Source organism: Rattus norvegicus, chromosome 6 (assembly GCF_021556685.1).
Source record: "Rattus norvegicus strain SHRSP/BbbUtx chromosome 6, alternate assembly SHRSP_T2T, whole genome shotgun sequence".
In the NCBI taxonomy this organism is placed as follows: domain Eukaryota; kingdom Metazoa; phylum Chordata; class Mammalia; order Rodentia; family Muridae; genus Rattus; species Rattus norvegicus.
Window position 1 is genome coordinate 145,662,415 of NC_141539.1, and position 15,066 is coordinate 145,677,480.

At 41.1% G+C, this 15,066-nt stretch overlaps 1 protein-coding gene across 5 annotated transcripts in view; it reads right to left on the bottom strand.

Annotated features, from left to right (window-relative positions):
- Nucleotides 1–15,066, bottom strand: part of Abcb5 (ATP binding cassette subfamily B member 5) — a 95,610-nt gene that overhangs the window by 21,946 nt on the left and 58,598 nt on the right. For all 5 annotated transcript variants that reach the window (NM_001446919.1, XM_087553587.1, XM_087553585.1 and 2 more), the window contains 2 exon segments: nucleotides 2,138–2,341; nucleotides 9,866–9,949. In NM_001446919.1, coding sequence (NP_001433848.1) covers nucleotides 2,138–2,341; nucleotides 9,866–9,949 — 288 coding nt within the window.

The window sequence follows — 15,066 nt, forward strand, 5'->3', positions numbered from 1 at the left end:
CTCACTGGCTGCTAAATTGATTTGTTAAAAGCTACAGGTACAGACTCGGATTGCCTAATTTAAAGGCAATTACTAATTGTACAGTGTCAGGTTAATCTTATGACAAAAAAATGAGATAAATATCTAATTAATGTCTTAATAATTTAGAAAATTTCCAAATTATCACCATTTTAAAAGCATACGGGGAGGGTGAACACTATCCCTGAGACAAATATTTGCTAAGTAGTTCAGTTTACCTAGCATAAGCAGACATTCCAAGGATCCATATTCATTTAAGAAAGGTGGAATGGTCCAAGGGTCGGGTGAACTGGATCACTAAGAAACTGTCTGCACTTAAGAGTATTTGTGATGTGTATGCTATGCTAGCTCTAACCCAGTTACTGTACTGTGGACTTGACATTAAAGTCATTTTCATACTTAGAGGAAGGCCATCAATGTGGCAGTGCTCAGAGCCATGTGAAGAGAGCAAAAGCCTAAGGCCGGGAATGGGTATCTCCCATTTGCAGGCTGCATCTTCTAAAATGTTGTCCTGATAAAAAGGAATGTGGTATACAAAGTTACCTAAACCAAACCAAACCCAGAATATCTCCTTCTCCCCAGACCTAGCATTAAAACACAATGTAACAGTAGGCACCCTGAGATAACAATGCTTTGCTAGCCACTAAAGGAACAGGTAGGTAGAAGATGGACAAATGCTTGACACCACAGCACTATACAGGGAGGATGCCTGCATGAAGTCAGTCATTAGGTCACATGACCCTCTTTCATCACAGATGGTTAACTTTATGGAAGGGTTTTCCTAAACCTCAAAAACCGTGTTCATTGTTTTTCTTTTACTGTGGTTGATCCTGAGGAACTCCAATGAGTCAAAGAAGATATAGTTGCATGAATTGTTCATTTCAAATATTGATGATTAAAAATAGAGTTATTTAGATGTCAATATCAATGCACTCAATATCTTGTACTCAGTAACTGTTAGACTTCCTGACATTATGAAAAATAAAATGCCCATAATTATTATTTGAGACTTTTTTAAATTAACTTGAGTATTTCTTATTTACATTTCGAGTGTTATTCCCTTTCCCGGTTTACTGGCCAACATCCCCCTAACCCCTCCCCCTCTCCTTCCTTATGGGTGTTCCCCTCCCCATCCTCCCCCCATTGCCGCCCTCCCCCCAACAATCACCTTCACTGGGGGTTCAGTCTTAGCAGGACCCAGGGCTTCCCCTTACACTGGTGATCTTACTAGGATATTCAATGCTACCTATGAGGTCAGAGTCCAGGGTCAGTCCATGTATATAGTCTTTAGTAGTGGCTTAGTCCCTGGAAGCTCTGGTTGCTTGGCATTGTTGTTCATATGGGATCTCGAGCCCCTTCAAGCTTTCCAGTTCTTTCTCTGATTCCTTCAACGGGGGTCCTGTTCTCAGTTCAGTGCTTTGCTGCTGGCATTCGCCTCTATATTTGCTGTATTCTGGCTGTGTCTCTCAGGAGAGATCTACATCTGGCTCCTGTCTGCCTGCACTTCTTTGCTTCATCCATCTTGTCTAATTGGGTGGCTGTATATGTATGGGCCACATGTGGGGCAGGCTCTGAATGGGTGTTCCTTCATTCTCTGTTTTAATCTTTGCCTCTCTATTCCCTGCCAAGGGTATTCTTGGTCCCCTTTTAAAGAAGGAGTGAAGCATTCACATTTTGATCATCCGTCTTGAGTTTCATGTGTTCTAGGCATCTAGGGTAATTCAAGCATTTGGGCTAATAGCCACTTATCAATGAGTGCATACCATGTGTGTTTTTCTGTGATTGGGTTACCTCACTCAGGATGATATTTTCCAGTTCCATCCATTTGCCTACGAATTTCATAAAGTCATTGTTTTTGATAGCTGAGTAATATTCCATTGTGTAGATGTATATTTGAGACATTTTAATTACTCAGTAAATAGAAGATGGGGATTCATGGCTTTAGAAACCTCCCCTTGACAGTAACAGTATTAATGAAGGACATGTTATAGGTGCTTGCTATCTTCTGGTTGCCATTCCAAATGTTTTGTGTAACAGGGATGTTTTGTTTAATGCACAGTTCTGTAAGTAGATACTCTTATTGCCATCGCAAGAGTGGAAACAAGAACCTGTTCCTTACCTTCCCGGCACGCTTAAGCTCTTGCTTATCCTTGTTGGCGAAGCCAGCCATTGCTGCAGTTTGAATCATTCCTGTCACTGCAAGTATAGGTGCAAAGCTGAGAATCAGGAGTGTCATCTCCCATCCATAGACGAAGGAGATAAGGATGGACAAACTCATGTTGGTCACATCTTGTGTTATGATACCAAGCCTTGAAGTTGCTGCCTAGAATCAGACATATTTGGAGTGGGGAGTTAAATATAGAAGAATTTTTCTCATGGTTTCCTATAAAACAAGGTGCTTTTAAACTTTCAGTTGGATTTGGTCTCTAAGACTATTTTTAAAAATTAATGAGGACACTTATTTCTTGAAAACCTGGCTAAGGAATCCTTTCTTTTTTTTCCAACCATACATCCAGTATTGAGACATCCATATGAAATGTCTATTTTAACACTGTATGTAAAATGTAGACGTATGGTAGATGTTTTATACTATTTGAAATTAAATGTAACCTGTTTCGTTTGTTTGTTTTGTTTATCTTTTGTTTTTCGAGACAGGGTCTCTCTTCATGGTCTTGGTTGTCCTAAAGCTCACTGTGTAGACCAGGCTGGCCTTGAACTCCCACAGGTCCACCTGCCTCTGCCTGTTGAGTGCTGGGATTGAAGTTGTATACAAGACCTGCAAATGTAACCTGTTAAAAGGTCACTACAAAAGTTCTTTTTAGCTGTATGTGATTTCACATTCTGATAAAAATTAAGTGTATTGAGAGTTGAAGTAACAGAACTTCTTTGTCTCCTTAAAGATGTTCTGTGTTTGCTTACACACACATTAATTCATGTGCATAACCTATCTCAACCCAAACTTATAAATTACTGCTACACTGTGTCTGTCTGTGCGTGTGTGTGTGTGTATGTGTGTGTATGTGTGTGTGTATGTGTGTGTGTGTATGTGTGTGTATGTGTGTGTGTATGTGTGTGGGTATGTGTGGGTGTGTATGTGTGGGTGTGTATGTGTGGGTGTGTATGTGTGTATGTGTGTATGTGTGGGTGTGTGTATGTGTGGGTGTGTGTGTATGTGTGTGTGTATGTGTGTATGTGTGTGCGCATGCACATGTAGCCTATATGGAGGGGTCAGAGGAAAGCTCTGTGAGTTATTTCTTTCCGTCTACTTTATGTGGGCTCTGAGAATCATTCAAGTTCTGGCCAGGCTGAGTGATCTCACCAGCACCCTAACTCAGAAACTTGTGAAAAAAACCCAGTAGCTTGAAAGATTAGCAGAATAGTGAGTACTATGAGCAAGAACAACAAAACAAAAAGTAAGAGTGAGTTAGTCTTTTGTGAAGCATTTTTCAGTGTTTGCTGTTATCAAATTGTTGTTACATTCAGTGGGAAAATAAATCTTAATGTTTAATGCCACTAAAGTGCCACCTTTACAGACTTGCATAATGTCATGCACTTAAAATTGAAGTGCCTGGAAAACATATTTATATGAACTTTCACAAAGCTTTCATGTATTATATTTGCATAAAAAAGAATCCTGTGCCATAGCTTACATGTTTATTAAAATCCACTCTTCATCTCTAAAAAGATCCCAAGGTGAATTGTCAATTTCTATTTTAACAATATTTCCTTATGAAACCTGCAAACCTTTTCGCATAGATTTACAGTTAACCTGTCACACAACTTCCATCAGTCACTCTTGCTCATCTCATAGCCGTACTGAGCACTAGGCACCTCTGTGAGTCCTACACTACACGTGACGGAGCATGGAGAGACAAGAGCTCTTGTAGGAAAGTAGATTGCTACACAGATGTGTGCCAGTTGTGCTCATTGTGCTTGGACTACCAGTGAGCAGAACTGGGTGGCAGTGTGAGTGTGAATGTGTGTGTGTGTATTTGTGTGTATATACATATATGTGTGTGAATATATACATGTGTGTGTACACAAATATGTGTGTGTGAGTCTATGTTCCTGTGTGTGTGCACGTATGTGTGTGTATGTGTGAGTGTGTGTATGTGTATATGTGTGTGAGTATGTGTCTGTGTATGTATGTGAGTGTATGTGTGTCTGTGCATGTGTGTGCATGTATGTGTGTGAATGTGTGCATGTGTGTGTATGTGTGTACATTTATGTATTTATCTCTGCATTTACTTAGCCAAAATTTCTTGACATCTAAGAGTCTCTGCAGTTTTTCCAATTCCCATTCAAGGCTACAAGGTTGGTTTCAGTTTTCTCCTTTCCTTATTTGCTCTCTTTCTTTCCATTCTTCCATCTTCCTCCCCTCCCCTCCCCTCCCCTCCCCTCCCCTCCCCTCCCCTCCCCTCTCCTCTCCTCCCCTCTCCTCTCCCCTCTCCTCTCCTCCCCTCTCCTCTCTTCTCTCCTCTCCTCTCTCCTCTCCTCCCCTCCCCTCCCCTCCCCTCTCCTCTCCTCCCCTCCCTCCCCTCCCCTCCCCTCCCCTCTCCTCTCCTCTCCTCTCTTCTCCTCCCCTCCCCTCTCCTCCCCTCCCCTCCCCTCCCCTCCCCTCCCCTCCCCTCCCCTCCCCTCCCCTCCCCTCTCCTCTCATCTCCTTGTTCATCTGCTCCCCTCCCTAATCCACTTTACCCTACCCTACCCTATCCGTCCCTACCCCAACCTCCTCTCCCTTTACCTATCTGTGTTTTTAGATGAGGTTTCACACTTATTCTGACTGGCTTGACACTTGTGGAAATTCTCCCGCCTCTGTCTCCCAGGTGCCGAGATTACTGGCATGTGCTGCCACATTTGACTTCTAATTTTTCTTAATAGGTTTATCTTTCCATATACAATTCATTTGTTCTCACAGTGACTACCTTTCCATGCATGGCACCGTTCTCATCTTGCTCTGGCTGCTCCCCTCAACTTTTTTGACATAATGCCTGCATGCCTGATTCATCATATCTAGTCTCTAACACCTGGCCCTGTTCCTTCTTCCCCAGTGATAGAAGACCAAAGCTTGGCGGAAAGACCAATAGAAAGATTGAAGGTTCTCTTTCATTCAAGTGTGTGCTTCAATATGATATTTATCATTTTCTTTTTTACACTTAACAGATTGTGTCACATGCCTTTAATCTTAGTCCCTGAGAGACAGAGGTAGGAGGATCTTTTGAGTTTATCTATCTATATTGAGAGTTTCATACCAGCCAAGGCGACTCATTGAGAATTTCTCATTATTTTTCTTCATAGCACTAAAGACAGTTAACATTTTAGTGCATTGCCTAAGTATCGAGCTTTGCACCAAAGGAAGATTCATAAGACCTGTATCTCTTTGTTTATGCATTTTATTTGGGGAAGGGGGTCTGAGACAGAGTCTCACGTAGGCTGGCCTTGAACCCATGACATAGACTAATCTGGCTTTGAATTCACAGAGAACCACCTGCCTCTTCTTCGTGAGTGCTGTGTCTGAAAGCTTTAGTACCATGCCCTCTGTAGGCAAGTAGTACTTATATAATAATTGTAAAGTCAGTTCTACTTTTTCAAAGATCACTCTTGGAATATTTTCTGGCTTTGGACTACAATGTCTCCTCCTTTCCTGGCTTGATATTGCCACTTACACCTTCAGTTAATGAGACCAATTTGTTAACTTGTTTTCTCTAGCAGTGTGCTTTTCGTGGAAAAGCATAGAATTGACCATGAGTTTATCATAGATTTGGATGTCAGATTTTGGTACACACTTGATAACCATTCTTAATAAACTTAGCCTAAAACCCCAAGGCAGGATTATAATTATATGTCAGCTTATACTGTGCTAAATAAAGTCATTTCAATAACTGCTAATGTTGCCTTGGCTCAAAAGGACTATCAAGTTGTTTTATATACTTCCCATGTCAGAAATCAAGAAATGAGATCATCATTGCCCAAGTTAATATACTAGCACCAACTGATCAGCTCGATGGCTCTGAAATTAATAAATGATGTAAGCATTTATGATTTCTCCAGGCAGCATAATTATAGCTTCAATGAGCAGAGATCTTGGCATTAGCATTGGGTCTGCTGGTGGCATAGAATGTGCCCCATGGTGACGGTAGGATTTTCTTGTGTGAAAATGAAGTAAGAGCTCTGGTTGATGACAGCATTATTAGAATATACAGAAAGAACAATAACTTGTAATCTTGTGGAGTCTAGACTCCAAAAGAATCTAAAGTGGACTTGTACTTTTATTAAAACTACTTATTATATGAGAGTCTGCTGACAGACAGGCGGGCAGTAAGCCATTACTCTGGGCTAAAACAATACCAGTTAAAGAGGCTATGCTATTCAACTTTTTAAAGAAAGGTGTTGTGACTGCACTTCCCCAGTGTGTTTTGATCATAGTTCTCCAAGTATCCTAGCTTCTAAAAGTGGCAGTGAGAATATTTGTTATCAGAAAAAGAATTTGTTGGACAAACTCACAAGAGCTGACTGTGTATGTACACATATAATATAGAAGATTATATATTTTGGGCCATTAGTTAAAGGTTTCTAACTAAGACATTATTATTAAGGGTTTGTCTTGTGAACATTCACACTCACATACTTGACAAACTATAATTGAAACTGTATAATACAGGAACTGGAATATGGTTCATAGGGTAGAGATACGACACTAAATTATTTCTAGACTTTTCTCTAATACCTTTTCTTGAGACCGGGATTAGCAGGCAAATAAGACTGGCAAGTCATTCGTTGTCTGACATGAAGATTACTCGTCACACCAGGTGTGACATCACCCTATGTGGCCAAGCAATCATTTATGTGAACTTCCATTAGAAGAGTAGCAGACTCCCTCACACTTAGAAGTCTTTTCTTACTTTACATCTTAAAGTCATCGAGTTCAGAGTTCAAAGTATATATGACTTGAAATTTATTTTATAGATGTTGCTTTTTGAAAAAGGATTTATTTATTTGAATTTTACAGGTATGGGAGTTTTGCCTACATGTAATGTCTGTGTACCTTGGGCATGCTTGGTGTCCTTGGGGACCAGAAGAGGACATTAGATCCTCTGGGATTGACATTACAGTTAATCCTAAGATGCCATGTGGGTGCTGGAAACTCAACCCAGGTCCTTTACAAGAATAATAAGTGTCCTTAGCCACTGAGCCATCTTTCCAGCCCATCACAATTACTTATGATTGAGGTTAAATGTTTCAGCTCATTCAAAAGCTGTTGTAAGAGCAGCATTTTCAGTTACAATAGGGGAGTTTTGTATGATTGCCGGCACTAATCAAGTACTTATAAAGTGTCAAGCTGGACAATGTTATATTTTTCAATTTTATGTTTTATTTGTGTACGTGTGTGTTTCTCTGTGTGTGCATACACATGCTTGTATAAAGGTCAACTGTGGAGTCAGCCGTTTGCCTTGACCTGGGGCTTCTGGGGGTTGGAACTCAGGTCACCACACTGTTCAGCAAATGCTTTTACCTGCTGAGCTCTCCAGGACCATTTTCTTTCTTTCTTTCTTTCTTTTTTCTTTCTTTCTTTCTTTTTTCTTTCTTTCTTTTTTCTTTCTTTCTTTCTTTCTTTCTTTCTTTCTTTCTTTCTTTCTTTCTTTCTTTCTTCCTTCCTTCCTTCCTTCCTTCCTCCTCCTCCTCCCCCTTCTTCTCTCTCTCTCTTCCTCTTCTTTCTCTTCTTCCTCCCTCCCTCCCTCTCTCTTATTGACACAGTAAAGGAAAAAAATACCACTTTTTGGGAGTTGGGGGGTTTCCATGGATTACCAGGACTGACATTTTCTGCTTAAGGTTGTAATTAGCATTTCAAATGTACTGTCTGTTCACACCAACCTATTGCCTATTAGATGAACACCGTGTTCGATGCGTTTTACATATTTTTTTAACCCATGTATGCTCGTAAGATGAGGTCTTTGGCCCTATTTTCGAATTGAAGTCCTACCTAATAAAATCTTAGAGATTCTCAACTCTTCTACAGTTCATATTCCAACAGAACTTTAAAATTCTATCTTGGAATGGAAAGGTGACTCAGTGGATAAAAGCACTTGCTTTGAGAGCATGAAGTTCTCTAAGTTCTGGTCCTTAGTAACCACATAACTTACGCTTAGCCATATTCCCCTGTAACTGTAGCACCGTAGGAGACAGTAGATTGCTGGGGTGTTCTGGTACCAGCCTAGTTCCATGTTCATCCTTGTTTCAAAGGAATAAGGAAGACAGTGACAGAGCAGGATGCCTCATGTCCTCCTCTGGCCTCTGGCCAAATATGTATGGGCCCACCCATCCACATGTGTGCATGCACACACCCACATCCACATTAACAAAAACAATCTCACCTAAATTAAGGAGAAGACAATTTGCTGTGTGCTCATTTTCTCAACTAGATTAAAATCTTAATTGTTTTATAAAGGTTAATTTTTTTATTTATATGAGTACACTGTATCTGTCTTCAGATACACCAGAAGAGGGCATTGGATCTCATTGCAGATGGTTATAAGCCACCATGTGGTTGCTGGAAATTGAACTCAGGGCCTTGGAAGAACAGTGATCTTAACCACTGAGCCATCTCTCTAACACTGAAAATTAATTTTAATAAAATAATTAGAAGAAAATTGATATTTGTCCCACCATCTATCTGTCATCAATCTATCATGTATCTAATATCTATTTTATCTATCTATCTATCTATCTATCTATCTATCTATCTATCTATCTATCTATCTATCATCCATCCATCCAATCTCACCAAATAGCCCAGGCTGGCCTTCAATTCATTATGTGAAATGAGCTACGCTGGAACTTGGAGCAATTCTCTTGTCCCAGTTTTCCAAGTCCTGAGATTGCAGACATAAACTACTACACCTGGCTGGCAAGTTGTTCTTTTCCTCCTGCACACAACCCTATTCCTACTCTTATTCAAGCATCACGTTCAGTGTGCTGCTACTCTACCAATAACCTGCATATGATGAACAATTGTCTTATTTACTTGCGATATGACAGGCCATGGTTATATACACAGCCTAACATGATCTTTAGAGAGCACACCACTGAGTATGCCTCAATAGATACCCATTTAAGCGAGATCTTGGTTTCTGAGGAAATTAAAATTAAACTCTTCCCTTCATTGACATTTCTGGAGCTTGGTGAAGCTCAGGTCTTTAAGTCTAGCATTTGGAAGCTGAGAAAGGAGCCTTATGGGTTCAAGACCAGCCTGGGCTACTTATTGATGCTCTGCCTCAAAACAAAGCAACGGAAAAATCTGTGCTGGGTGTGTTTTCTTTCCTCTTGCTTTTTTTTTTTTTTTTTTTGCTCCACTATTTCCTCATGAACTCTTGTCTCTAATTCTTAGAATCCTTTTTAGTTTTAGATTTATTCTAATATATGTACCAAAACTTCTTTATTTTAGGCAAAAAATAGCCCGATCTCAAAGATATCCTTGCATCTTTCCTTAAGAATTCCTTGCGGGTCATGATACTACTTAATGCTTAATACTTAATGCTAGGCCATCTCAGCATAAGCCACAGATAGGCACAGACACTTATGTGTAGGTACACATGCATACCAGACAGAGTGCTGTTTAATAAAAAAACAACAGATGCGGTAAGATGAGGTAAGATGGTTCAGTGGGAAAAGTCACCTCCCACCAAGCCTGGTGCCTGAGTTCGATCCCTAGACCCCATGTAGTGGGTGGACAGAACCAACTTCAGGAAGCTGTCCTCTGCCCACTGCATGTGGGCTGCGGCTCAAGCTCACTCACCACCCACTGAATACATAAATGTAGAAACAAATTTTAAAATCACAATATACATACACCCCGGATCTGTGCTACGTCCACAGCTAACGTTGTGGTCAGGGCTCCAGTGCTGTTGTCTTTCTCATCATACCAGGCCATATCCTAGGGAGGAGGGAGTTGACAAATGGTTAGAGAGACATTCTCCCTAGGTTGAAGAATGTAAGACTGACTCGTAGACTCCTTACCATATTATAATATGTAGAGTGTAGAACTACAACTGTAGAATGGTCATTGCTAAAGTGGCTATTGTGAAGAGTCACTTGCAGTTTTGTTCCACAAGTATTCTGTGAGGAGAAGACTACTCATTTATTTATTCATTTGCCTAAGGTTTTGGTACTGGGGATTGACTCTAGCTCTCAATGCATGTTACATAGCCATTAGCAGTGAGCTGTATATCTAGAACATTCTATTTGCACACTGGAGTAATGTGCAGTACAACTTAGAAATATCTTCAAATCTTTTTACCTAAACAGATCAGTGACAGAACAAAACAAAAACCAAACCAAACCAAACCAAAAAAAAAAAAAAAAAAACCCAAAAAACAAAAAATAAACAAACAAACAAAAAAAAAACAAAAACAAAAAACCAAAACCAAAACCAAAAAACAACCTATTTTCTCTCCTTTAGGATTCACACAGGCAAGATTTTACCTGGCACCTTTTATTACTCCCTCAGTTTGGTAACTTGTTGGCACTGTGAGGTAAGAGGTGGAGTGTTGGACAGCTGTTGCCTAGAAGCACAGAGTCTAAAGAGGACAGGTAAAAAACAGGAGCGATTAAAGGTAAGAACTGGTAAGAACTGGTTCATTTTCAGCAGCTGATAGAGACAGCTCTTCTGAGCACTTAGCCTGAGGAAATGATCTCCTTTTATTGAGTGTTTCCATCCACTTACTCTGACCACACTTGTGGACTAAAACCCAGTAGAGACACCGATGAACATGGTTTCTATAATAATTAATAATTGATAATAATAATAATAATAATAATAATAATAAAAACAGCTGGCTTGAGCTTTGAGGCCCAGGTTACACAGTGCTGTCAAGGAAACAGAAATTAAACAGAAGCAGAGCATGAATCATGCAGCATGTGAGAAGAAAGATCTGTGGAGGAGTGTGGAGGAGGTGGGTGTAGCTTTGTAGAGCCATGTTCTGTGAGCCACTACCATGGGAGGCTTTCCCAAAGGAGTCAGGGTTTTAGGTAACCAAAGCTGAGATGACCCTCTTTGCGTGAAGCAAGGAGAATGTTCGGGAGTGATAGCTACAGTTAGGATTACAGCACTGGAACCAGAAGCCAAGCACTTGTTATTCTGCGGCACTTGTCCTCAAATTAAGAAACTCCAGCTCCTAACCCAATCACAGAAAGACATACATGGTATGCACTCATTGATAAGTGGCTATTAGCCCAAATGCTTGAATTACCCTAGATCCCTAGAACAAATGAAACTCAAGACGGATGATCAAAATGTGAATGCTTCACTCCTTCTTTAAATGAGGAAAAAGAATACCCTTGGCAGGGAAGGGAGAGGCAAAGATTAAAACAGAGAATGAAGGAACACCCATTCAGAGCCTGCCCCACATGTGGCCCATACATATACAGCCACCCAATTAGACAAGATGGATGAAGCAAAGAAGTGCAGATCGACAGGAGCCGGATGTAGATCGCTCCTGAGAGACACAGCCAGAATACAGCAAATACAGAGGCGAATGCCAGCAGCAAACCACTGAACTGAGAATAGGTCCCCCGTTGAAGGAATCAGAGAAAGAACTGGAAGAGCTTGAAGGGGCTCGAGACCCCAAAAGTACAACAATGTCAAGCAACCAGAGCTTCCAGGGACTAAGCCACTACCTAAAGACTATACATGGACTGACCCTGGACTCTGACCCCATAGGTAGCATTGAATATCCTAGTAAGATCACCAGTGTAAGGGGAAGCCCTGGGTCCTGCTAAGACTGAACCCCCAGTGAAGGTGATTGTTGGGGAGAGGGCGGCAATGGGGGGAGGATGGGGAGGGGAACACCCATAAGGAAGGGGAGGGGGGAGGGGGATGTTTGCCCGGAAACCGGGAATGGGAATAACACTTGAAATGTATATAAGAAATACTCAAGTTAATAAAAAAAAAAAAAAAAAAAAAAGAAACTCCAGCTCCTTCCTAGTTGTTTCTAGACTTTGACATAACATGGGACACTTGAGGAAACTTCAGGTGTGCTATGACAAATATAGAAAAGTGAAATCTGAGTCTTATGTACCAGATTCTGTAGTACTCACTGTACCACACAATGAACCGTCTTAGTCACCCGTCTCTAATCAGCAGTAAGGCAGAAACTGCTTTCTACAAGTCAGCAGCTGTACAACCCTAGAGACTGTCTTCTTGAGTATTCAATAGATGCCAAAATGTTTAGCAGATTTTTCTGGAGTTTGGCTGGTCCTGAGTGAAAATTGACTTGCACTCTGTCCTCCCAGAGGTAAAGTAATTTATAGGTAGAGTCTATCAGGAATTTTCATATACCCTTCTCCTATCAACCGTTTTACTAGAAATAAAGGTAAAATCACACTTGAAGACGAGTGTGGCAGGTGTTTTTCCTGTAGTTATTACAACAGCTCCATGAGGTAATCTACGTTTGTAGATTGGGGAAATAGACGCATTGAGGGAGGAATGGAGGGAGTAAGCCCAGGACGCACAGTTGGCAAGTGCTAAGGCCAGGATGTGAGCTTCTTAAGAAGCCGTCTTGTGGGGTTGGGGATTTAGCTCAGTGGTAGAGCGCTTGCCTAGCAAGCGCAAGGCCCTGGGTTCGGTCCCCAGCTCCGAAAAAAAAAAAAAGAAAAAAAAAAAAAAAAAAAAAAAAGAAGCCGTCTTGTTCTGCCTCTCATCTGGCAGAGGCATCTAGCTGAATTTTATTTCTTGCTTCTCAAGCTCTGGGATTTGTTACCTCACAACCTTTTGGAAAAAGTTCCAGTTCTTCTAAGTGGCTGCTGTCGCTGTTACTATCTAATGGCTGAAAGATTTCTTTTTACCTAGACTCCCCCAACAAACAGTTGAGAGGGGAAATTGGGGGGGGGGCATCCAACCCCACCTTCCCCCAGTTCTGTATATCAATATTGACCACTAAAAAAATGCGACAAACAATAGTTTCAATCGTGGAATTTAGCAACAATCAGAATAATTATTTAGCTGAAAGGCTCTTAGGTAATCACATAAAAGATAGATTGTATATCTACAGAAAACCACACCCAATTCTATAAACATGTCTACTTCAGTGAGATTCCAAAATGGTTGTAAAAAGGCACTGCAAGCCTCAGCATGCTTTCTAAGGCTTCGAAGTTTTATCTTAGCACAGAAACCCAGGCAATAAAAGTTAGGTAAAAGTCTCACATTAGCTGTCTCCCTTGCCACAGACAAAGCAACACTGTGAAGGCACTTACAAAGGAAAGACTAAAAATGCTATACCCACCCACCCCCATCCAAAAGAGCAAATATAAGATGCAAGAATTCTGAAGAACAATCAGGAATAAGAAAAACAAAAGAAAAATCTGCTGAAAGGGACCGAGTGAAACTATAGCGGAAATGAATGAAGTTGATTAAGCAGTACTTGAATTCTTTATTTATCTTTCATGGCTTTTGGCCTGGAGAGTAGCAAGTCCTTGTTTAAAAGTGTTACTGTGCTGGTGGTCTTCACATAGTTAAAGCTAGAGAAGCATATTCGTGGCAGCAATCACCAGAGCACTTGATAGCTGTTCTGTACACAAAAGCAGTTCAGTTCTTCTGCGGGACAGGGAAAGGCACCCTGGTTCCCAGTTGTGGAGGCTCAAACCCCAGAGACCCTGAAGGGATGGTAGGCGTTTCACCTGACTCCCAGGAAACCAGGCGGGTCATTAGCCCCCAGCCCTCCATAGGTTTGTGACCATCAGTCATGTAAGGGCAATGCCCAAAGCCCCTTCACAGGTAGAGGAGGTGACCATAGGTCACATATGTTCAAGACAGATCTCCATTATAATGAAGTACCCAAAGGCCTGGAGGCTTAGCCAATAACCTTTCCTTCCCAGACACTCCTCCCTGCAAAAGGTATTTAATTTCAGGCCCACTCTGAGAAGTGGCATATGGTTTTACTCACCCACTTTCCACCAGGACAATAAACCCCTTGAAATCATGGACTGTCTCTTTTCATGGGGATTCCCGACTTCTTTGCAGGCCCTGGCTGCGTTCCCTACCTCAGATTGTGCTTCCCCACTTCTGGAGCACCATCCGCATTTCCCACAGCCTGACATCTGTCCAGCGGTGGCACTGGTTGGTGTGGGGTAAGCATGGTCAGCTTCCCAGGAGCGGACTCGGGACCTGACCATCAACCTACATTCTTCCTCTTTAAAATTTTGTGAACAGGGTCTGGAGAGATGACTCAGTGGTTAAGAATACTTTTGCTCTTCCAGAGGACTTAAGTTAGGTTCCTAGCACATAAGTCAGACAGCTCAATGGTCTCTAACTCTAGTTCTAGGAGACCTGAAGCCTTTAGCTTCCTTTATTACCTGCATTCATGTGCACACACCCGCATGGACATACATGCATACTAATGATTAAAAATAAAATAAATTGGGGTTGGGGATTTAGCTCAGTGGTAGAGCGCTTGCCTAGGAAGCGCAAGGCCCTGGGTTCGGTCCCCAGCTCCGAAAAAAAGAACCAAAAAAAAAAAAAATACATTTTTAAAAAGAATATTCTGTGAACAGGAGGGAGATCCAAAGTAAACATAAAAATTGACTTTTTTTTCTGTGTTAAATATTAAGATATCCAGGAAGCAGTTAAAAATTCTATGGACATAAATAGATCTGAACTAGGGAAACAATGAATTCATGAAGAGAGAAACGGTGAGTTCAGTAGGTGTGAAATATAGTTTTAGTTAATTACAGTCTCACATTAATTAAGATTCGAGGTGGAGACATAAGGTGTTAATAAGTAAAGAAATAGAATTTACCAAGTTACATGCAGGGGTTAGATCTATTTTCTTTTAAACTATCTAAGATTAGAGGATGTTTCTATTGTGGGGAAAGCTCTGGGCTAGGACCTTTCTGTACAGAAAGCATGATGGCACCCACTGCTGGAAGCTGCATGCTGCAGTACAAGGGCTGTGGAATTCATTGGATGGCAGCCCCAAGACTGCTAAGATGTAAAAACTGATTTTGACAATTGCTGGAATGACAACAACTCCATTTCTGAAAAGCAATGGCAGAACG